Raw genomic sequence first — 19048 nt, 5'->3', positions numbered from 1 at the left:
TTGGAACAGAACCAGGGGGCTGATCAGTCCTTGTTCTCTGATTCACCTCCCATCCCCTCCTCCTGACACCTCTCTGATGTCTGTCTGTGTGTGTGTGTGTGTGTGTGTGTGTGTGTGTGTGTGTGTGTGTGTGTGTGTGTGTGTGTGTGTGTGTGTGTGTGTGTGTGTGTGTGTGTGTGTGTGTGTGTGTGTGTGTGTGTGTCCATCGCTCTCACTCAACCTCCCTCCATCTGCCTCTCTCACTCACGCTCTCATCAGAAAGACAGACGGACAGTCGGACAGAGCCATATACAATAAAGTATCAGTAAAAACAAATTCATTATGAATAGAAAATCGTAGGGCTATTTGCAACACTTGAGGGTGCGTGTGTGTTCGTGCGCGTCTTAATTAAATTCCACGTGTTTCTCTGTCGGGGGTCTGCGCATTGTAACACATAAGTTGGGGTTTAATAAGCTTCCAAGTGTTGTGTGTGTGTGAAACTCGCTGCGCTGCCACAGCCCAGACTATGTGCTTGTTTTGTGGTATTTTTGGATCTTAATAGAAATGCTTGTATCTCGTTAAGACACCGCTACATTCCTCCTCACAACAGAATTTCTTCACTGCAGTGATCAGCGTGTGTGTGTGTGTGTGTGTGTGTGTGTGTGTGTGTGTGTGTGTGTGTGTGTGTGTGTGTGTGTGTGTGTGTGTGTGTGTGTGTGTGTGTGTGTGCCTGCGGAGGTCTGGAGGTGTTTCAGCGCAGTAATAATGTGCGAGTTCCAGCACTCAGCTGTCTATCTACAGTCACTTGTTTGGCAGGGAGGCATCCACACACACACACACAGACACACACACACACACACACACACACACACACACACCTGCAGCTGTTGCTAGGCAACCCGACAGGTAGCAGGCGTTTAACTCCAGACATCAGAGACGTTAACCCTCACCCCAGATGCAGCTGCCGAGCGACCCCGGCGACCTTCAGGTCCAAGTTAAGACTCTGATTAAGAACTCTCTCACTCTTACTCTCGCTCTCCCTCCCCCCTCAACCTCTCCCCCTCCCTCTCTCACTCTCCCCTCCCTTCTCAACCTCTCTCCATCTCCGTCTCTCTAGCTGTACCTCGCTGCCTTTCTCTTTGTTTTTCTCTCCCACCTCCACACTTTTAAACCGCTCTCTCTCTCTCTATCCCTACCCCTCTCTCTACCTTTCCGTTTTTCACAGAGAACAGGACAGACCACACGCCTAACGACATATTAACATACATTTAAAGGTTCTTCTCATTAGGTGAGAGGAGGGCAATGATTGGCCAGAACAGCACACCATATTGGAATGGAAACAACTGAATCCATTCCCTAACAACCCAGTTCCCTAAAACCCTGTCCTCAAATCCGGAAATCTCACAAATCTCTAAGCGTCCACTTTGGTCAAAACATTTCTAATTAAACTCTGAGGGTCCGACACAAGAAAGCCCCGTAGGCAGTGCGATTCTGAACGAAGATAGCGGCCACGCTAACGGAAGCTAATGCTGCGTTTTATTATCCATCCGTCTCGGAGGTCCGAGGACGTTGCCTAGCGACACGCACGAAAATGCCCCATTTCCTCGGACGGCGAACTCGCCATCTCGGTTGAACTCAGTGGTGACCGAGCTAAATTCCGAGACAGAATTCAAGATGGCTGCGCCCAGTGTGACTTGAAGCGTGAACTGTTTTCATTGTGCTTGGACCGCTTTGGTGGATTAAATGGCAATTTCAAATCACTCGTTTTACTGCAATACCTTACTAGGTCCGTATCTCTGCCTATGGCCTATAGCCTACCTATTTTGGAGCTTGGGTACTCTTCCAATGCTACCATGACAACAGCTTTCCGGGTGGCGTCCATGTTTTCCTCCAACGACCGAGCAAAATAATAAAACGCTTGAAGTGTGGGCGTGGCGTCAGATCCGAGATGTTTCGCAGAGAATACTAAAACGCACCATCAATACCAAGCAACATTTCTCCAAGCCGCGAGGGTATCTGCAGAAAGAGTGCAATCTAAATCTTGGAACACGGCCTCAGCATTCACCTCTGAATCTAAAGTGCTCCGTTCACGGTTTTATGAACGGACACAGAACAAATCCTCCTTTTTTCCGAACTGAACCAGTCCAGTGAACCCGGTGGGTCGAAGCAACAAACAATCCACTGTTGGATCCAAGGTTCACCGCCGTGCTCATGATCAGAGCATTTAACATTCAAGAGTCCTAAAGTATCGCCCGCTCAGTGTCTAGCTCTGTCTCCACGTCCGTGAACACAGATTGCATATTGCTGCCTTCAAACCAGTTAATGTTATTAGTTGATTGCTTCGTTCATGGGTTAAAGATGATAAACGACCACGCCAGGGCAGTTCATTTGCACTTTTGCTGGAGAACCCTGAGCTCCATTTACGAGATCGTGCTGAACACTCATCTGGAGCGTAATGGATGTCAAACACTGGCCAACTGACCAATCACACTACGCGCCATAACGGAGAAAAAACAGGTATGGTTTACAACTCGACACAGACAATGTCATCAATTCACCTGCGGTATCAGGCGAACCGGCCAAGTCCTTTAAAAGAGAATTAAAATACCCCACACAAAAGGGTAATCTGGCAACCAAATCGTAAGAACCATCAAAAAATCGGGCCTGTGCTCACTAGCGTTGGAAGGAGAAAATTGGCCACACAATCAGGCAAATTATCATTTAGTGTGTACCAAGCATTTACCTCTCTCACCCATCTTTATCCTTCTTAACACACTCTCTCTCCACCATCTCACCATCGCAACACCCCCTCTCACCCATCTCCCTCCCTCTTAACACCCCCTCTCTCCCCCATCTCTCCATCTCAAAGCCCTGACTCTCCCCCAACTTTCTCCCTCTCAACCTCCCCCCTCTTTCCCATCTTTCTCCCTCTGTGGTGTCCTGCCGGTTTTTAGCAATAAAATAACATACCTTTTTTCCCTTCTCGAGACCTTGTCTTCCAGACAAGAACAGGGAACTTTCCAATCTTTCTAATTGCCAACTGGCAGCGGCGGCGTCAATGGAGGTGTGAGCAGGTTTAATTCACTAATGCCGCCGTTTCTCAGGGTAACACTAAATTTGGATGTATCCTGCACAGCGTGTGGAAAGCGTGCGGCGTGTTTTGGCCGGTGATTCGCTGGAGCCGGCGGAACGGTGAGGTGCCTTTAGACAGCGAGACGTCGGAGAGAGAAGAGCGGGTCACACAGGGTCACGGAGGAAACAGATGCAACAAAATATGGCTCTTCGGGAGAGGTTACTTTTGATTCATTTTGCTCCTTTCCCGACATAAGTAGGGGGACTAATCTTCCAAAGCAGACGATGAATATAATCATAAGGAGTTGTGCAAAAGGTTGCCGTCAGCGGACGACCCCGAGACCCGTCCCAAAGCAATGCGTGTCGTGGCCTAGCGGAGAGGAGCCGGGATGGAAAACAGGAGATGGAGTCGCGGGAGGGGAACACACACACTGACATAGGAGGGGGACGTTACCAGGGCACAGAAACGCTGCCTGTGCAGAAGGTTGGTTTGGGTTTGTGTGCGTGTCACTGATTCCTTCCAGTGCGCAGTGGTAAGAGAATATGTTAACGCGACACAATGGAAGAAGAAAGGAGAAAAATGAAACAAGACAGACAGGCTGACAAGGCAGGCAGGCAGACAGACAGACAGGCAGGCAGAAAAGGCAGACAAGGCATTCAGGCAGAAAGGGAGAGACAGACAAGGAGACAGACAGAGAGACAGGCAGTTAGAAAGACAGACAAACATAGCCGCCCAGTAGAAAGAAGAGCAGGCATACTGGTAGACAGAAAGACATGGAGACAGACAGAAGGACATGGAGACAGAGAGACAGACATGGAGACAGAGAGACAGACATGGAGACAGACAGACAGACAGACAGACAGACATGGAGATAGACAGACAGACTTGGAGACAGACAGACAGACAGACAGACAGACAGACAGACAGACAGACAGACAGACAGACAGTCAGACAGTCATGAAGATAGACAGACAGACATGGAGACAGACAGACAGACTTGGAGGCAGACAGACGGGCGTCTCACCATCGATCCGGCTGACCAGCTCTTCCAGGGCTTTGACTTTCCTCTGAATCCCGGGCTGGGCGAACGTGTAGTTATCCTGCACAGGGGGACACAAGTAAAGCTGAGTTGCTATGGTTACTGTTGTGGCGCCATTGCAGTGTTTACCACTTTTGGTCGCTTGTCGTTTTTGTATATTGTGGTCACCGGACGTCAGTTGTCATGATAGTTATATATCTCATTATTTGATTGATCCTCTCATTCAGTTTATAAAAGGCCTCTTGTTATACAACGCCTACAGGTGGACATTAGGGATCGAACCCAGAAGCTTTGGATGTCGTAGTATGGCCACTACCCTGCCCCTGCATACCAGCTGATAATGCTGGGTGATTGTCTGGTTTGAGCTCAGTTTTTATATACATGATGTTCATCTGAAGCGATCACACGCAGCGACATGGTGGACTGGGAGTAGATTGTATTTTATAGTGTATATACGGAGCTGATCTGAAGATTATTCTGTTTTTTTTGGCATATGGGGCACATGGTAAGGTTACACGACACACACACACACACACACACACACACACACACACACACACACACACACACACACACACACACACACACACACACACACACACACACACACACACACACACACACACACACACACACAGCAAATAAGGTTTCCTGGAGGGGTAATTTCAGAGTGTCTAGAAAACAGCTGAGGTGGCAAATAGAAAGAGAGGAAGAGAACGACGGAGAAAGAGAGGGAGGGAGAGAACGATGGAGAGTGAGAGAGAGGGAAAGGGATAGGGAGGGAGAGGGGGAGAATGATGGAGAGAGAGAGAGGGAGAGAACGATGGAGCGGGAGGGAGGGAGGGAGAGAAAGATGGAGTGAGAGTGAGAGAGAGGGAAAGGGATAGGGAGGGAGAGAGGGAGAGAATGATGAAGAGAGAGAGAGGGAGAGAACGATGGAGAGGGAGGGAGGGAGGGAGAGAACGATGGAGTGAGAGTGAGGGAGGGAGAGAAAGAGATAGACAGTGAGGGAGAGGGAGGTGGTGTGATAGAGTGAGAGAGCGAGAGATTAAGAGAAGGGCAGAGAGAAAGACAAAAATAGGGAGAGACACAGAGAGGGAAAGAAGCAGAGAGAAAGAGGTTCAGACGCAAAGAGAGGGACGGGGAGAGAGGGGGGCAGGAAAAGAGGGAGAGAGAGAAGTCATTAAGCAACATACAGCTCTGGTTGTCCTTCAGGCTCAGCAGAGCAGCCCTGTGTGTGCGTGTGTGTGCGTGTGCGTGTGTGTGTGTAAGCCACCACATGACGATGTCACTCAGACTTGTTCGCCCTCTGGTTCTCTCTCCTTCCTTTCACTTCCTATCCTCCCTACCTCCCCCTCTCCCTCAATATCCCTTTCCTATAACTCCCTCATCCTTTCACGTCATTCCCTCCTTCTTCCACTCCCTCTTTCGTTTCATCCTTTCATATCTGCCTCTCCTTCCATCTCTTTTTCTTTCCCTTTTTCCTTTTTTAAATCGCTCTCTCCCTCTCTACCTCTATAGCTTTATCCTTTCCAACAATGGATTCCTTTTGTTTACCTTATTGACATATCTTGACAACGGTGATCTCATGCCATGACATGCAAACTGTAATCTCATATCATGGCATGCCAACTGTAATCTAATGTCACGACATGACAACTAATCTCATGAAATGACAACTGTATTCTCACGTCATTACATGACAACTGTAATCTCATGACAAGTGTGTTCTCATATCATGACAACTGTATTCTCATGTCATGATAACTGAATTAGAGAGAAGGAAAGAAATGTTTAGTCTAAAAATTTCTTTTTTTTAATCTTCCAATTTTTTCATCTTTGTTCCCTATTGGAATTACGACCTACAGTTCACAAAAAACTTATATTTTTAATAGTATTTTCTCCTCGCAGAGTTCCCCTTTAAAAAGGCCAAGAGCTAAACCAAGCACTGAATAAAGTGAAGGAATAAATAAGTGGAAAAACAATCATGAAAGGATGTCCAAAGGACTGAATAAACGTCCCCATCCTAGGATGGGAAAACGACATTAAATAAACAGAAATAATGAACATACATATAAATGTTCGTTCATTTAAAGTCTAAACATGAGGATACAAAGCACAATACGGGTTTTGTACTTGGAGATTTCTCCAGAGGACAGAATGGACCAAACCATCTGAGATTGAGGATCTCCATCTCTCTGCCCTACCCTCGGTGTACCCCCTCTCCCCCCTGCGCCCCTCGGCCCCCAGCTTCTTAATGTGGTTAGGGGCTTTAAACAAGTGAAGGGCCAGTCTAAAGAGCTAGAGGGCACAACTAATTACATCTGCATTATTAAAGCTGCTCGTTTTAATTCTCTAATTCTCTCTCCCCCCCCTCTCTCTCCCCCCTCCTCTCTCTCTCATATCCCCCCCCCCGCCCATATCTCTCTCCCCCCCCCAATCTCTCTCTCTCTCCATCTCCTCTGTCTTTCTCACCCCCCCCTCTCCCTATCTCTCTCTACATCTCCCTCCCCTCTCTCTCTCCCTCTCACCCCCCTCCCCTCTCCCTCACTCTGTCAACCTTCCCCCCTCTGGGTCGATGTCCCCTCTCCTCTATTAACAACAACAATGGCCGCAGGCTGCTCAGTGATTGGCTCTCATTGTGGCCAAGGATGTCTGTCACGAAGGTGGACATGACCCGGAGTACAATACACATCTGTGTGTGTGTGTCAGGAGATGACAGGACCAGATAAGATGTGGACAACAATGAAAGTCAGAGTTGACGGCAGGACCAAAGCAAGACAGGCAATAATCATCCGAGTGTGTGTGTGTTTGAGTGTGTGTGTGTGTGTGTGTATAAAACAGCATCATAAAGAATGACGGACGGACAGACAGACAGAGCCAAAAGCACTAAAATATCAGTGAAAACGAACTCAATATGAATGGAAAATGTTGTGCCACAAAACATATTGCAGTGTGTGTGTGTGTGTGTGTGTGTGTGTGTGTGTGTGTGTGTGTGTGTGTGTGTGTGTGTGTGTGTGTGTGTGTGTGTGTGTGTGTGTGTGTGTGTGTGTGTACTTGTATGTAGCCTTCAGCACTCCGTCTCGGAGGAAATCCTCAGTGCAGCTCCGCCAAACCCAAGGTCCATCATTGACACGACTCAATGCAAACCACAAGCAGAGTATACACACAATCCCACAGAAACCCCTTCCGTCCTCACTGACACTTATTTATATGTATATGCCAGACACGCATACACGCCGACACACTGTCGCTACGCACACCCTCCCTCGAGGGACCCCCAACACACGTCCTGTCACTCAACCGGGCCCTACAAGAACACACTCCAGCTGGCCCCGGCGCACTGTGCGTGCGTGCGTGCGTGTGAGTGTGTGTGTGTGTGTGTGTGCGTTTGTGTTCATATCACTCTACTGAGTGTCTGCAAGTTGCCGTCTGTGGGCGCAGGATGATTGACAGCCCAGCCAACCTGTCCCCGCCGCCCCCCGCCCCCCGGGGGAGGGACCAGAACGGGACGGGAAGCGTCTGGCTGACCGCCGTGCCCCTGCTGCCGGCCCAGGGAGACCCCTCTGCTGGCAGCCCCCACCGGGCCTCGGAGGAACAGATGGAACCCTCCCCGGATAGAGGGGAACGGAGATAAGACCAGCCCCAACACGGACTGGGGCTAAACCAGGGCCTGGAGCTAAACCAGGGCCTGGTGCTAAACCAGGGCCTGGGGCTAAACCAGGGCCTGGTGCTAAACCAGGGCCTGGTGCTAAACCAGGGCCTGGGGCTAAACCAGGGCCTGGTGCTAAACCCGGGCCTGGTGCTAAACCAGGGCCTGGTGCTAAACCGCGGCCTGGTGCTAAACCAGGGCCTGGTGCTAAACCAGGGCCTGGGGCTAAACCAGGGCCTGGTGCTAAACCAGGGCCTGGTGCTAAAACAGGGCCTGGTGCTAAACCAGGGCCTGGTGCTAAACCAGGGCCTGGTGCTACAACGTGGCCTGGTATTAAACCAGAGCCTGGGGCTAAACCAGGGCCTGGGGCTAAACCCGGGCCTGGTGCCTCAACGAGGCCTGGTCCCACAACACTGGTGGTGCCAAGACGCCGCTCCGTGTCTTGTCACGTGAGTGTGTGTGTGTGTGTGTGTATATGTGTATGTGTATGTGTGTGTGTGTGTGTGTGTGTGTGTGTGTGTGTGTGTGTGTGTGTGTGTGTGTGTGTGAATAAACAGAGGGCAAAACAGTTTGAATCAAATTCCAAGGATTATTATTCTCCGTGCTGCTGATGGAGGATAAATATATAAAATCCATTCAAATATAACAGTTATATTTGCATGCATAAGAACTTGAATTATTGCAGACTTAAATTCCCATTTGGAGGTTGTTTCATAATTTTTATGAAATAGATGGGTCATAGGGTCATGGGATATAGATAAAACATGCCATATGGAGCATGTACAATATAAGTAAAGAAGTCTGAAGAAATGGTTTTAATTAATTTGTTGAGTGTTCGGAGATCTGACCAACTGTCCATCTTTCGTGCTGGCACTGACAACTGAAGGTTCCTCAGAAATATTTGTATATTATGATATTCTAAAATGTGAGGTTCCAGTGAGCTTCCCCTGGATTAGTTTTAACTAAAGTTTAGCACTTTTTGGAGCAAACAATCTGTAAATTGGTAAATTGTACATTTCTGACCAGTAGCCACTCAAAGTGCTTTACAATATTCCCCAACGCTCACCAATGGCGACAGTGTCAACCATGCAAGACAACTAGCTCAGGGACACCTCGCCACTCAGCTAGGAGGAGCCGGGGATCGAACCAGTAGCCTTCCGGTCACCAGCCAACCCGCTCTACGTCCTGAGCCACATGTCGCCCACAACACACTCACCAATCTACTCCGTTCTGCCCTCCTTCTCCCCTCTCTTCCCCACTCAGAAGGTCTGGCCCCTCCAGGACCACCTGTCCCGGGTCAGAACCACCAGCGGGGCCGGCATGGCCTGGCATGGGGCCCCTGGGGCCCGAGCCTGACCAGGGGGCCAGGGGCCTTCCTACATTAGAGTCAGTGGTGCGTGCTAACGGGGCACGGCATTAGCATTTCTCCTGGTGGCGTCCGGGGCTGAATCCCATTAAGGACCCCCGCCGAAGAAGCCGGGGACAGGGAATTAGCATAACAGGCGGGTTTCCGTCGGATCTCTTTAAAACCGAGAGTGCCTCCCGGGTGTACTGTGGGAATAATGGATTTTTAAACTTGTCATCACTTCCTCCCTCCATCCACCTCTTTGAATTTGAACGGGCTCTGGTGGAGGACCGCTGCCTGGCTCACAGTTTGGGCGGCGCAGAGGAAAACCAAATAGGCAGGCGGGGGGCACCTGAGCCCCCCCCCAGAGTTTGAAATGTTAAATGGACTGCATTTATGGAGCGCTGTCTGGCCCCTCCACTCACTTTACTGGAGTGCTTCTCAACCACAGGGGCGCGCACCTTTGGGGGCCGGGCCGCAGAGATTCAGAAATCAATCCACACTTTTGCAAAATTGTTCCATTATCATTTTAACTGTCTATTTTTATTGCACCCGATTCAATTTAGCAGAAGAATGAAGGAATGGGAGTCATACACCCAACCACAGTTACCCACATGAATCAAGTTGGCATTAGACAATTGCACGTAACCGTGTCTGAATAAAGGTATTTCCCATCCAATGCCTGTTAATGTTACTATGCGGTTTGTGTTTACTAACCGTGATGCACATTTGAATTTCCATATTTGGTCATGACCTTATACGGATGAGAGATCAGGGAATGTAATTAGCAGTCTACGTTGTGGTTGATAGATGAGTTATACCTAACTAATACAACAATGGAAAATAATCAGACATCGATTTATCAAACTATTGATCAACGTTTGACTCTTAATAGCGGCCCTAGAGTGTTTACTCCATTGGATTAGCCAGGCAAATAACGACGGACAAAGAAATAGAGTAATCACATCACACACTCTCTCCTTCCTGCTTAACTACACACACGTTCACACACTGCTGGGAAACCATGCAGGCCAACGACTAGCTCACCAGGGACACCCAGGCTGAGGGTTAGGGTAAGCCCGGGGCCTTGCTCAAGGAACAGGCAGCAGAGAATATGACTTTTTAATGATCCCGGAAAAAAGGTGAAAGATGAAACATGGCATATTACCATAGATCATAAGGGGACTTAAGATATGGGAATACACAAACAAACTCCAAGGTCTCTTGAAGTTACTGTTTCTAAGATTTAAGATGAAAAGGTCAGGCGGCAAACACAGAGCTAGCTAAACAGGAAGCAGCCAACACAAAACACACACTCGCCCGTTCATGCATACTGAGGGTGGTGTCGACCATGCAAGGCAACAGCCAGCTCGTCGGTAGCATTCGAGGCGTCTTGCTCAAGGGAACCTCGACACTCAGCTAGGAGGAGCCGGGGATCAAACTAGCAACCTTCCGGTTACCAGCCAACCCGCTCTACCTCCTGAGCCACAGTCCGCCTTTTACACATTAATGTTGGAAAAGAGAAAATAACGTTGTCTACAGAACTAATTCTCCACTAGGAGGTGTGGGCTTAATTCATGCCACATCCATAAAGAGGCCGACATTAATTCAAAAAAACTTGACGGACAAGCGCCGCCATGGCAAAGGAAACATCTTGGCCGCTGCGTTGAAGAGATCTGGTGGAGCGGGCGCATATTAACCTGACTCAGTCTGGTTCGGTGTGAAATTGATCGCCGTTATTGTATGCAAGCCAAGGACATAAATCAAAACAACTCTAAGTGAAGAACTGTGGATTTATCTGTGGCGTATCGATCACGTCGCATCGAGTTAGAGCAACAACGATATTGGATATTCCCGCTCCGTAATGAAGCGATCTTTAGCAGGGAGCTAGTGGGGAGGTCTGAGGAGGGCCTGCTGGACTGAAGACCTGGACCTGGGGTTGAGGCGGTCCATAAGGAGAGGTGGTCTCCGGTCTGGGTCCAGCCGCCTCCAGACCCACGGGTCTAACGTTACGTGTTCTATCGCTACTATATAGCGATAGCACACGTTATTACTGTAATTACCGTAATTTAATATCCATCCATTATTCATAACATTCTCTGTCTGTCTGTCTGTGTATTCAAGTATGTGTGTGTGTATAACAAGTGTATCCGTGATCCAGTGTACACATACGTGAGTGTTTGTGTTCATATCAATAAAGTGTGTTTCTGTATGATGGTTTGATTCACACACACCAACCTAACACATAACCTAAGCGACTTGCAGTGAATTGTATCTGCGTCTCATCAGGCACCTGAGGTGACTCCTCTGTGATGGAGAGGGGAGGACCACAGGCCACCAAGAGCTCCTAGCTCAGCATCAAACGGCAGCCCTGCTCTCTGACAGCCACATACAGCCCAAATAAACAGCTAGGGCCAGCCAACATACAGCCCAAATAAACAGCTAGAGCCAGCCAGCCATCCAGGCAGCCAGGGCCAGCCAACAAGCCGACCGCGCGCACGCATACACCTTTGATTGACTGACTGGCCGGCTCACTAATCCTCCAACCAGGCAGCCAGTCATTCGAGGCCAGCCAACCAGCCGACAGTGCGTGCATGGAGACGCAGGCACACAAGCACGCACACACCTTTGATTGACTGACTGGCCAGCCAACTCAACCTCCAAGCAGGCAGGCAGCCAGGCAGCCAGCCTGCCAGGACAGCTTGTCCGGCCGCGTGTTGCTGTGTGGAGGGGGGCTGCGGTTACATCAAGTGTCTGTTTGATGTGGAGATGGAGCGCAGCCTGCTGCTCTGTGTTCCCCGTCACTCTGGTCAACACACACACTCACACACACACACACAGATACAGGCCACACACACACACTAGCACGCACACACAGGCCACACTAACACACACACTGGCATTAGACCTGTCCTTGTGTATTGTACTCAAACATTGCATTCAAGTGTGGATGTGTGCGACTAATCCTCGAAACAATGGACTGCAATCCTTTCTGGAACGAACACACACACACACACACACACACACACACACACACACACACACACACACACACACACACACACACACACACACACACACACACACACACACACACACACACACACACACACACAACGGGGAAAGAGACGTACCTGAGAGCCCCATCATACCATCCATTTTAATTCATACCTCTGCCTAATTACTTTGACCAGATTATTATTATTAATTATATTCCGATTCTAATGGGCTAATCAGATCCTCTTAAGGTGTCTTAATGGGGCCCAAAGCCCCCTGAGGTGAGGAAACGGGACGATGTCATTCATTAGAGAGGCACTAGTTATGTTAGTGGTAGTTCCATTAATTCTACACATTAGCATGAACACACCAGTACACGTGTTAGATTAACAGCTGCAGGGCGCAGTCCTTATTAGCCAATCGGATACGAGAGCAAGTCTCCCTATTCACATCGTTTCAGACTTTCATACACCCAATCCCTCACTTCCAACCCAATCCACTCTCATTCCCATCAACTCACCCATTCACCTTCCCACACACGTTCACCAGTTCAATACAACCCACCCGTGCACTCCAATTCAATTCATCATCCAAACTCATCCCCTCCTCACCCTTTCATCCCCCATTCCCCGTATCTCGGGGGAACTTTAACTGGAAGAGCATACTATTCACCAATGAAGACGAAGTGGTTTCTATAACATACATGATACGATGATATTTGGATCACAATACATATCCAAGGATTATAAACGCATTGTCAGTGTCGAGAGCGAATTTGTATTACCATGAATTTTCAAATCAACTGCGAAGTCTGCTGACTTTTAAAAAAGACACTTTCATTATATAAAAAAACAAAAAAACTTTTTTCTTTTTTAATTAAAGTCCCCGTACGCAGACTACCGGCGGCCGACTGCGCGGGTTCAAGCGCTTGTCTGGCGAGGCACCGAGTGAGCGGGTTCATCTGCCGCTGCTCTGGATCAGAGGAGTTAGCCGGCGCCGCCAACAGTCAGAGCTAATGTCCTCTAATGAGAAACCTGCAGCAGAAAGGAGCCGCGTGGCCGGCCTGTCAGACGCAGCCCGCCTCGTTAAGGGGAGGAGAGAGAGAGAGAGAGAGAGAGACCAGCTCAGAGAGAGAGAGAGAGAGACAGGCTCAGAGAGAGAGAGAGAGAGAGAGAGAGGGATGGGCTCAGAGAGAGAGAGAGGGATGGGCTCAGAGAGAGAGAGAGCAGTGGGAGAGAGAGAGACGGGCTGAAGGAGAGAGAGACCATCCCGACTTGTTAAGAGGTGGAGGCTCAGAGAGCGAGAGAGAGAGAGACGGGCACAGAGAGAGAGAGAGAGAGAGAGAGAGAGAGAGAGAGAGAGGGAGACGGGCTCAGAGAGACACCAGCCCTACTTGTTAATAAGAGGAGGACGAGGCTCAGAGAGACCAGAGGGAGAGAAAGAGACAGGCTAAAGGAGAGGAACCAGCCTGACTTTTTAAGAAGAGAAGGCTCAGAGGGAGACCAGAGAGAGAGACGAGTTCAAGGAGTGAGAGAGAGACAACCGGCCTCGTTAATAAGAGGCTCAGAGAGAGAGACCAGAGGGACAGAGAGAGACGGGCTCAAGGAGTGAGAGAGAGACCAGCCGGCCTCGTTAATAAGAGGAGGCTCAGAGAGAGAGACCAGAGGGACAGAGAGAGAGACCATACGCCCTCATTAATAAGGAGGAGGAGGAGGCTCAGAGAGAGACCAGCCCACCTCGTTAAGAAAAGGAGGACGAGGCACGGAGAGAGACCATCAGGCCTTGTTAACAAGGAGAAGGATGAGGCTCAGAGAGAGACCAGATGGAGAGGAGGTAGAGGTATGTAGCAGGGCTACAGAGAGAGACCAGAGGGGAGCATTTAATCCTTCTTATCCTTGCGGCCAACGGAGAACGTAAAGAGGTTACACTGAGGTTAAGTTAAGGGATACACAGAGGTTGCGTTTATAAAGCTGAACAGTTTGAAGCAGAGCTTTTTCAGTCGATTAAAATGTGTTGACATTCAAAGTATGGCACCAGAAAAAAGATATTGATTTGGTATTGGGCAAAACCAAGGGAGAGTTTGGAAAAGGGGCCATATCCACAACCACACTAGTTAGCATGTTGTTGACTAACTTTTAACAAAAAACACATTATGCATTATTCGATATTTGGTATTTAGATGTTAATCTTGCCGCACCCTGCAAACTTAGACACCCAAACACACACACATACTAAGGGAATACCATACTTGCACACACACCATGGGAACAACACACTACACACAAATCTGTTTAATGATATTAAGGGTGTGTGAACTTCTGTATGGATACAACAGGTACTTATAGAGACAGAAGTACAATTATATTCATGCTTTATTCATTGTTTGTATTCATTGACGTCTTAAAAAAAACAAATGTTTACTGCCTCTAGTCAGCCGAAAGGTTAGGAGCCTGACAGCTGGGGTGTGTGTGTGTGTGTGTGTGTGTGTGTGTGTGTGTGTGTGTGTGTGTGTGTGTGTGTGTGTGTGTGTGTGTGTGTGTGTGTGTGTGTGTGTGTGTGTGTGTGTGTGTGTGTGTGTGTGTGTGTGTGTGTGTGTCTGAACGTCTGTTAGCGTGCACCTTTGCTTGTGTGTGTGTATATGTATGCATGTGTGCATGTGTGGATAAGCCAGGTGTGTGTTTGTACGTGCATATGTTTGCGCGTGTGCGTGCATATGCGTGTGATTGTGCATGTATATGCGTGTGTGTGCGTGCATGTGTATGTGCTTATGCCAAGTGTGTGTGCGCGTGCGTGTGCGTGTCTCACCTGTATTCCGTCCAGCAGTCTGCTCATGCACCAGAAGCTGTCAGCTTCGATGTTCCGCAGTGACTCCTCCCGCAGACTGGACACGTCAAAGTTCTCCACCTCCTCCTCTGGAGGGGGGAGGGAGGGAGGCAGGGAGAGAGGGGGAGAGAGAGGGAGATACTTTTAGAATGGTCATTTAATGCCCATTAATGCTAACATGCATTGACACGACCGCTTCAATTAGGTAGTGAGAGAAACGATGGGGGGAGGGAGGGGGAGAGAGAGAGAGAGAGAGAGAGAGAGAGAGAGAGAGAGAGAGAGAGAGAGAGAGAGAGAGAGAGAGAGAGAGAGAGAGAGAGAGAGAGAGAGAGAGAGAGAGAGAGAGAGAGAGAGAGAGAGAGAGAGACAGAGACAGAGAGGCTAAAGGGAGTCTGTTTCACCAGAAGAGAGGTGAGCAGAGAGCTGGAGGAGGGATGGTGGAGAGGAGAGGCAGAAGCATAGAGAGACAGGAGAGGTGGAGGGATGGAGAGAAGAGGGAGGAAGCGGAGGGAGAGAGGGAGATATGAAGAGGAGGGAGTAAAAGGGAAAAGGTTGGAGAGAGGTAGGAGGGAGAAGGAGAGAGGAGGTAAGAAGGGGAGGGAGTGAGAGTGGGGATGATAGAGAAAGGGAGAGAGGAGGGGATAAGAGGAGGGAGGGGGAAGGATGGAGAGGGGGAGAGAAGGAGGGGGGAGAGAGAGAAGGAGGGAGAGGGAAGGATGGAGAGGGGGAGAGGAGGGAGAGCAGAGGCCGTAGATAAAGTGACCTTTTATCCATCTCAAGTTATTCAGCAGCATGCCAGGCCAATTATGGCAGGAAAAAAGAACATGAGGTGATATTAAGAGAACTAAATAAAAATGTGATTTCATCCACCTGTGCATGCCCGGCCAGCCCCCTGATTCATTACGGGGCCTCAGCCAGAGATTTAGAAAGCCACAAAATACAGCTCTTAACAATCCACTGGAAATTCTAAGTAACCTTGAAACTCTTCAGGCGGGCTCTGCTGCCCTCTCCACCAGCAGCACTGTCCTTAATCGGCCCACCACCCCCTCCACCTCCGTCGCTGTACCCACTCCCAACACCGTCACCACCATACCCACCTCATCATTATTCTGCCCACCACCACCCTCATTGTACTCCCTCCCAACGCCATCACCACGTCACCATCATCCCCATCACGACCAACCCCGGACAAACATCTTCAGAGCCTCTTAGCTCTGCCCATCTACCCCACAGGGTTCCTAAACTTATTAATTTACCAAATAACTACTTGCTCGTTCAATTACAGGGCCAGTAATCGACATCAACAGCGATACACGCGCGGGTCCGAGTTCCGGTTCAGGTCAGAGGTCGAGGGTCGTCGTTATGAGGTCGTTAGACAGATGTTTACCTCCCTCCCTCCACCACAGAGTCCTTGTTAGTATTCAGATATACATACAAACACACATATATATATAAATATATCTACTTCTTTGTTTTTTGGAACAGCAGGGAAGAGTAAAGAGTTATTAGTGAAAGTACGAGCGGGAGAGGGGAGCAGCTGGCCAGGAAACCGTCTCAACAGAACCTCAGCCCACACAGAGCTATCACTAGCTACTGATCACAGCCCTGCTACGCGAGCCTGCTGGGTGTGTGCGTGCGTGCACACTTGTGCGCGTGTGCGTGTGTGCGAATTGTGAAACTGTTGCTTAGCAACATTGGGGTCCATCGGGATGAGTTAATGTTAGCCAACACCAAACGTATACACACACATGAACATCAGCTGTAAAACAACAACGCGCGACGCATGGTGGGCTAGCATAAATCTGCAGGCCTCAGGGCTACCGGCGGCAGACAGCATGGCTATGCTAACGGCTTGGGTTCAGACAGCTGGGCTACGGACAACAAGGCTACGGGCTAGGCCTGCACGATTCGGGGAAAAATATGAATCGCGATATTTTTTTAGCTTAGATTTCATCATGATTTTCTGCCACGATTTTTTTCTCACGAAATATTATTTTTATTGCACACATGAACCATAGCCACAGCAAGGCTATGGGCCGATGCTAACGGCTGAGCTACAGACGACAAAGCTACGGGCTGATGCTAACAGCTGGGCTACAGACAACAAGGCTACGGAGTACGGGCCAATGCTAACGGCTGGGCAACAGACTACAAGGCTACGGGCCAATGCTAAAGGCTGGGCTGCAGACAATAAGGCTACGGGCCAATGCTAACGGCTGGGCAACAGACTACAAGGCTACGGGCTAATGCTAACGGCTGTGCTACAGATAAAAAGGCTACTGGCCGATGCTAACGGCTGGGCTACAGACAATAAGGCTAATGGCCGATGCTAACCGCTGGGCTACAGACAATAAGGCTACGGGTCAATGCTAAAGGCTACGGGCCGTTGCTAAAGGCTTGGCTACATGCAGCATCTTGCGCCGCTGCTAACGGCAGGCTTACAGACAGAAGCTAGTGCCGCGGCTAACGGCAGGCTTACAGACAGAAGCTAGTGCCGCTGCTAACGGCAGGCTTACAGACAGAAGCTAGTGCCGAGGCTAACGGCAGGCTCACAGACACAAGCTAGTGCCGCGGCTAACGGCAGGCTCACAGACAGAAGCTAGTGCCGCGGCTAACGGCAGGCTCACAGACAGAAGCTAGTGCTGCGGCTAACGGCAGGCTCACAGACACAAGCTAGTGCCGCGGCTAACGGCAGGCTCACAGACAGAAGCTAGTGCCGCGGCTAACGGCAGGCTCACAGACAGAAGCTAGTGCCGCGGCTAATGGCAGGCTCACAGACAGAAGCTAGTGCCGCGGCTAACGGCAGGCTCACAGACAGAAGCTAGTGCCGCGGCTAACGGCAGGCTTACAGACAGAAGCTAGTGCCGCGGCTAACGGCAGGCTTACAGACAGAAGCTAGTGCCGCTGCTAACGGCAGGCTTACAGACAGAAGCTAGTGCCGCTGCTAACGGCAGGCTTACAGACAGAAGCTAGTGCCGCTGCTAACGGCAGGCTTACAGACAGAAGCTAGTGCCGCGGCTAACGGCAGGCTCACAGACAGAAGCTAGTGCCGCGGCTAACGGCAGGCTTACAGACAGAAGCTAGTGCCGCTGAACCCGGGCGCCGCCGGGCAGAACCACCCGCCAATCATCCCCGGCCAGGGACTTGAACAAAGACTGTCATCTGATGTCATTAGCAGCGGCCGCGCGTGACGGACAGCGAGGCGCCGAGAGAGCTCACTGACAAGACACGGGAGAGCGGGGGACAGGAGGAGAGAGAGGGGAGGGAAGGGGGGGAGAGAGAGAGACACACAGAGAGGTAGAACGAGATAGAGAGAAGGAATCCATTTTGGTTGCAATGAAAAAAACACACACACACACACACACACACACACACACACACACACACACACACACACACACACACACACACACACACACACACACACACACACACACACACACACACACACACACACGGGACGGGACGACAGTACCTCCTGACGACGGAGGGAGTGATTAGGGAGCAAATAGAAACGAGCTGAACACAGTAAGACCCTGCCTCCTCTCCCTGTGCCTCCTAGCCTTCACACGAGGCAGGACGACGCTCCAGACAATCTGCACTTAATAATCACTCCTCAGTCACTTAGCACGCGCCTCCGCCCAAACACCGGCCACAAATAGAGACGCACAAACAGCCTACCGCCGCATTACCAAACAGGTTCCAGCGCAGGGAAACACACACAGAGAGCCAAGCAAGCATGCGCACAGACAACACACGCACACACAGGCTCTCAAAGGCACACACTTACAAATTATCACATTAAAACACTACGGCGACCCTAACACACACACACACACAACATTATGACACTACGGTCGTCCCTAACACACACAGACACTCACACAAACAAACACTTACAGATAACAATATTACATTAGCAATACGAATGTGTTGTACACACAAAAATCTATTACGATCCCCCCCACAAACATACTTAAGGAGAAGGCAGCTGGCGGGTTACTTGATGATACTAAAAGGGCCTCAGGACACATTAGACTCTTTACTTAAAGGTCCAGTATGTTGAGATTAGTAGCCTCTAGTGGTGAGAGAGAGAGAGAGAGAGAGAGAGAGAGAGAGAGAGAGAGAGATGCACAGACA

General features: G+C 49.7%; 1 protein-coding gene across 3 annotated transcripts in view; it reads right to left on the bottom strand.

Annotated features, from left to right (window-relative positions):
- The window catches only part of tbc1d22a (TBC1 domain family, member 22a), a 108268-nt gene that overhangs the window by 34504 nt on the left and 54716 nt on the right, over positions 1-19048 (bottom strand). For all 3 annotated transcript variants that reach the window (XM_030341497.1, XM_030341499.1, XM_030341498.1), the window contains 2 exons: positions 14891-14997; positions 4077-4152 (listed from right to left, as the gene is read on the bottom strand). In XM_030341497.1, the coding sequence (XP_030197357.1) occupies positions 4077-4152; positions 14891-14997 (183 nt within the window). The remainder of the gene's footprint in view (positions 1-4076; positions 4153-14890; positions 14998-19048) is intronic.

This window comes from Gadus morhua, chromosome 19, assembly GCF_902167405.1.
Source record: "Gadus morhua chromosome 19, gadMor3.0, whole genome shotgun sequence".
NCBI classification, from domain to species: Eukaryota; Metazoa; Chordata; class Actinopteri; order Gadiformes; family Gadidae; genus Gadus; species Gadus morhua.
The sequence above is the reverse complement of the archived record's forward strand: the minus strand, read 5'-3'. Positions and strand labels throughout refer to the sequence as shown.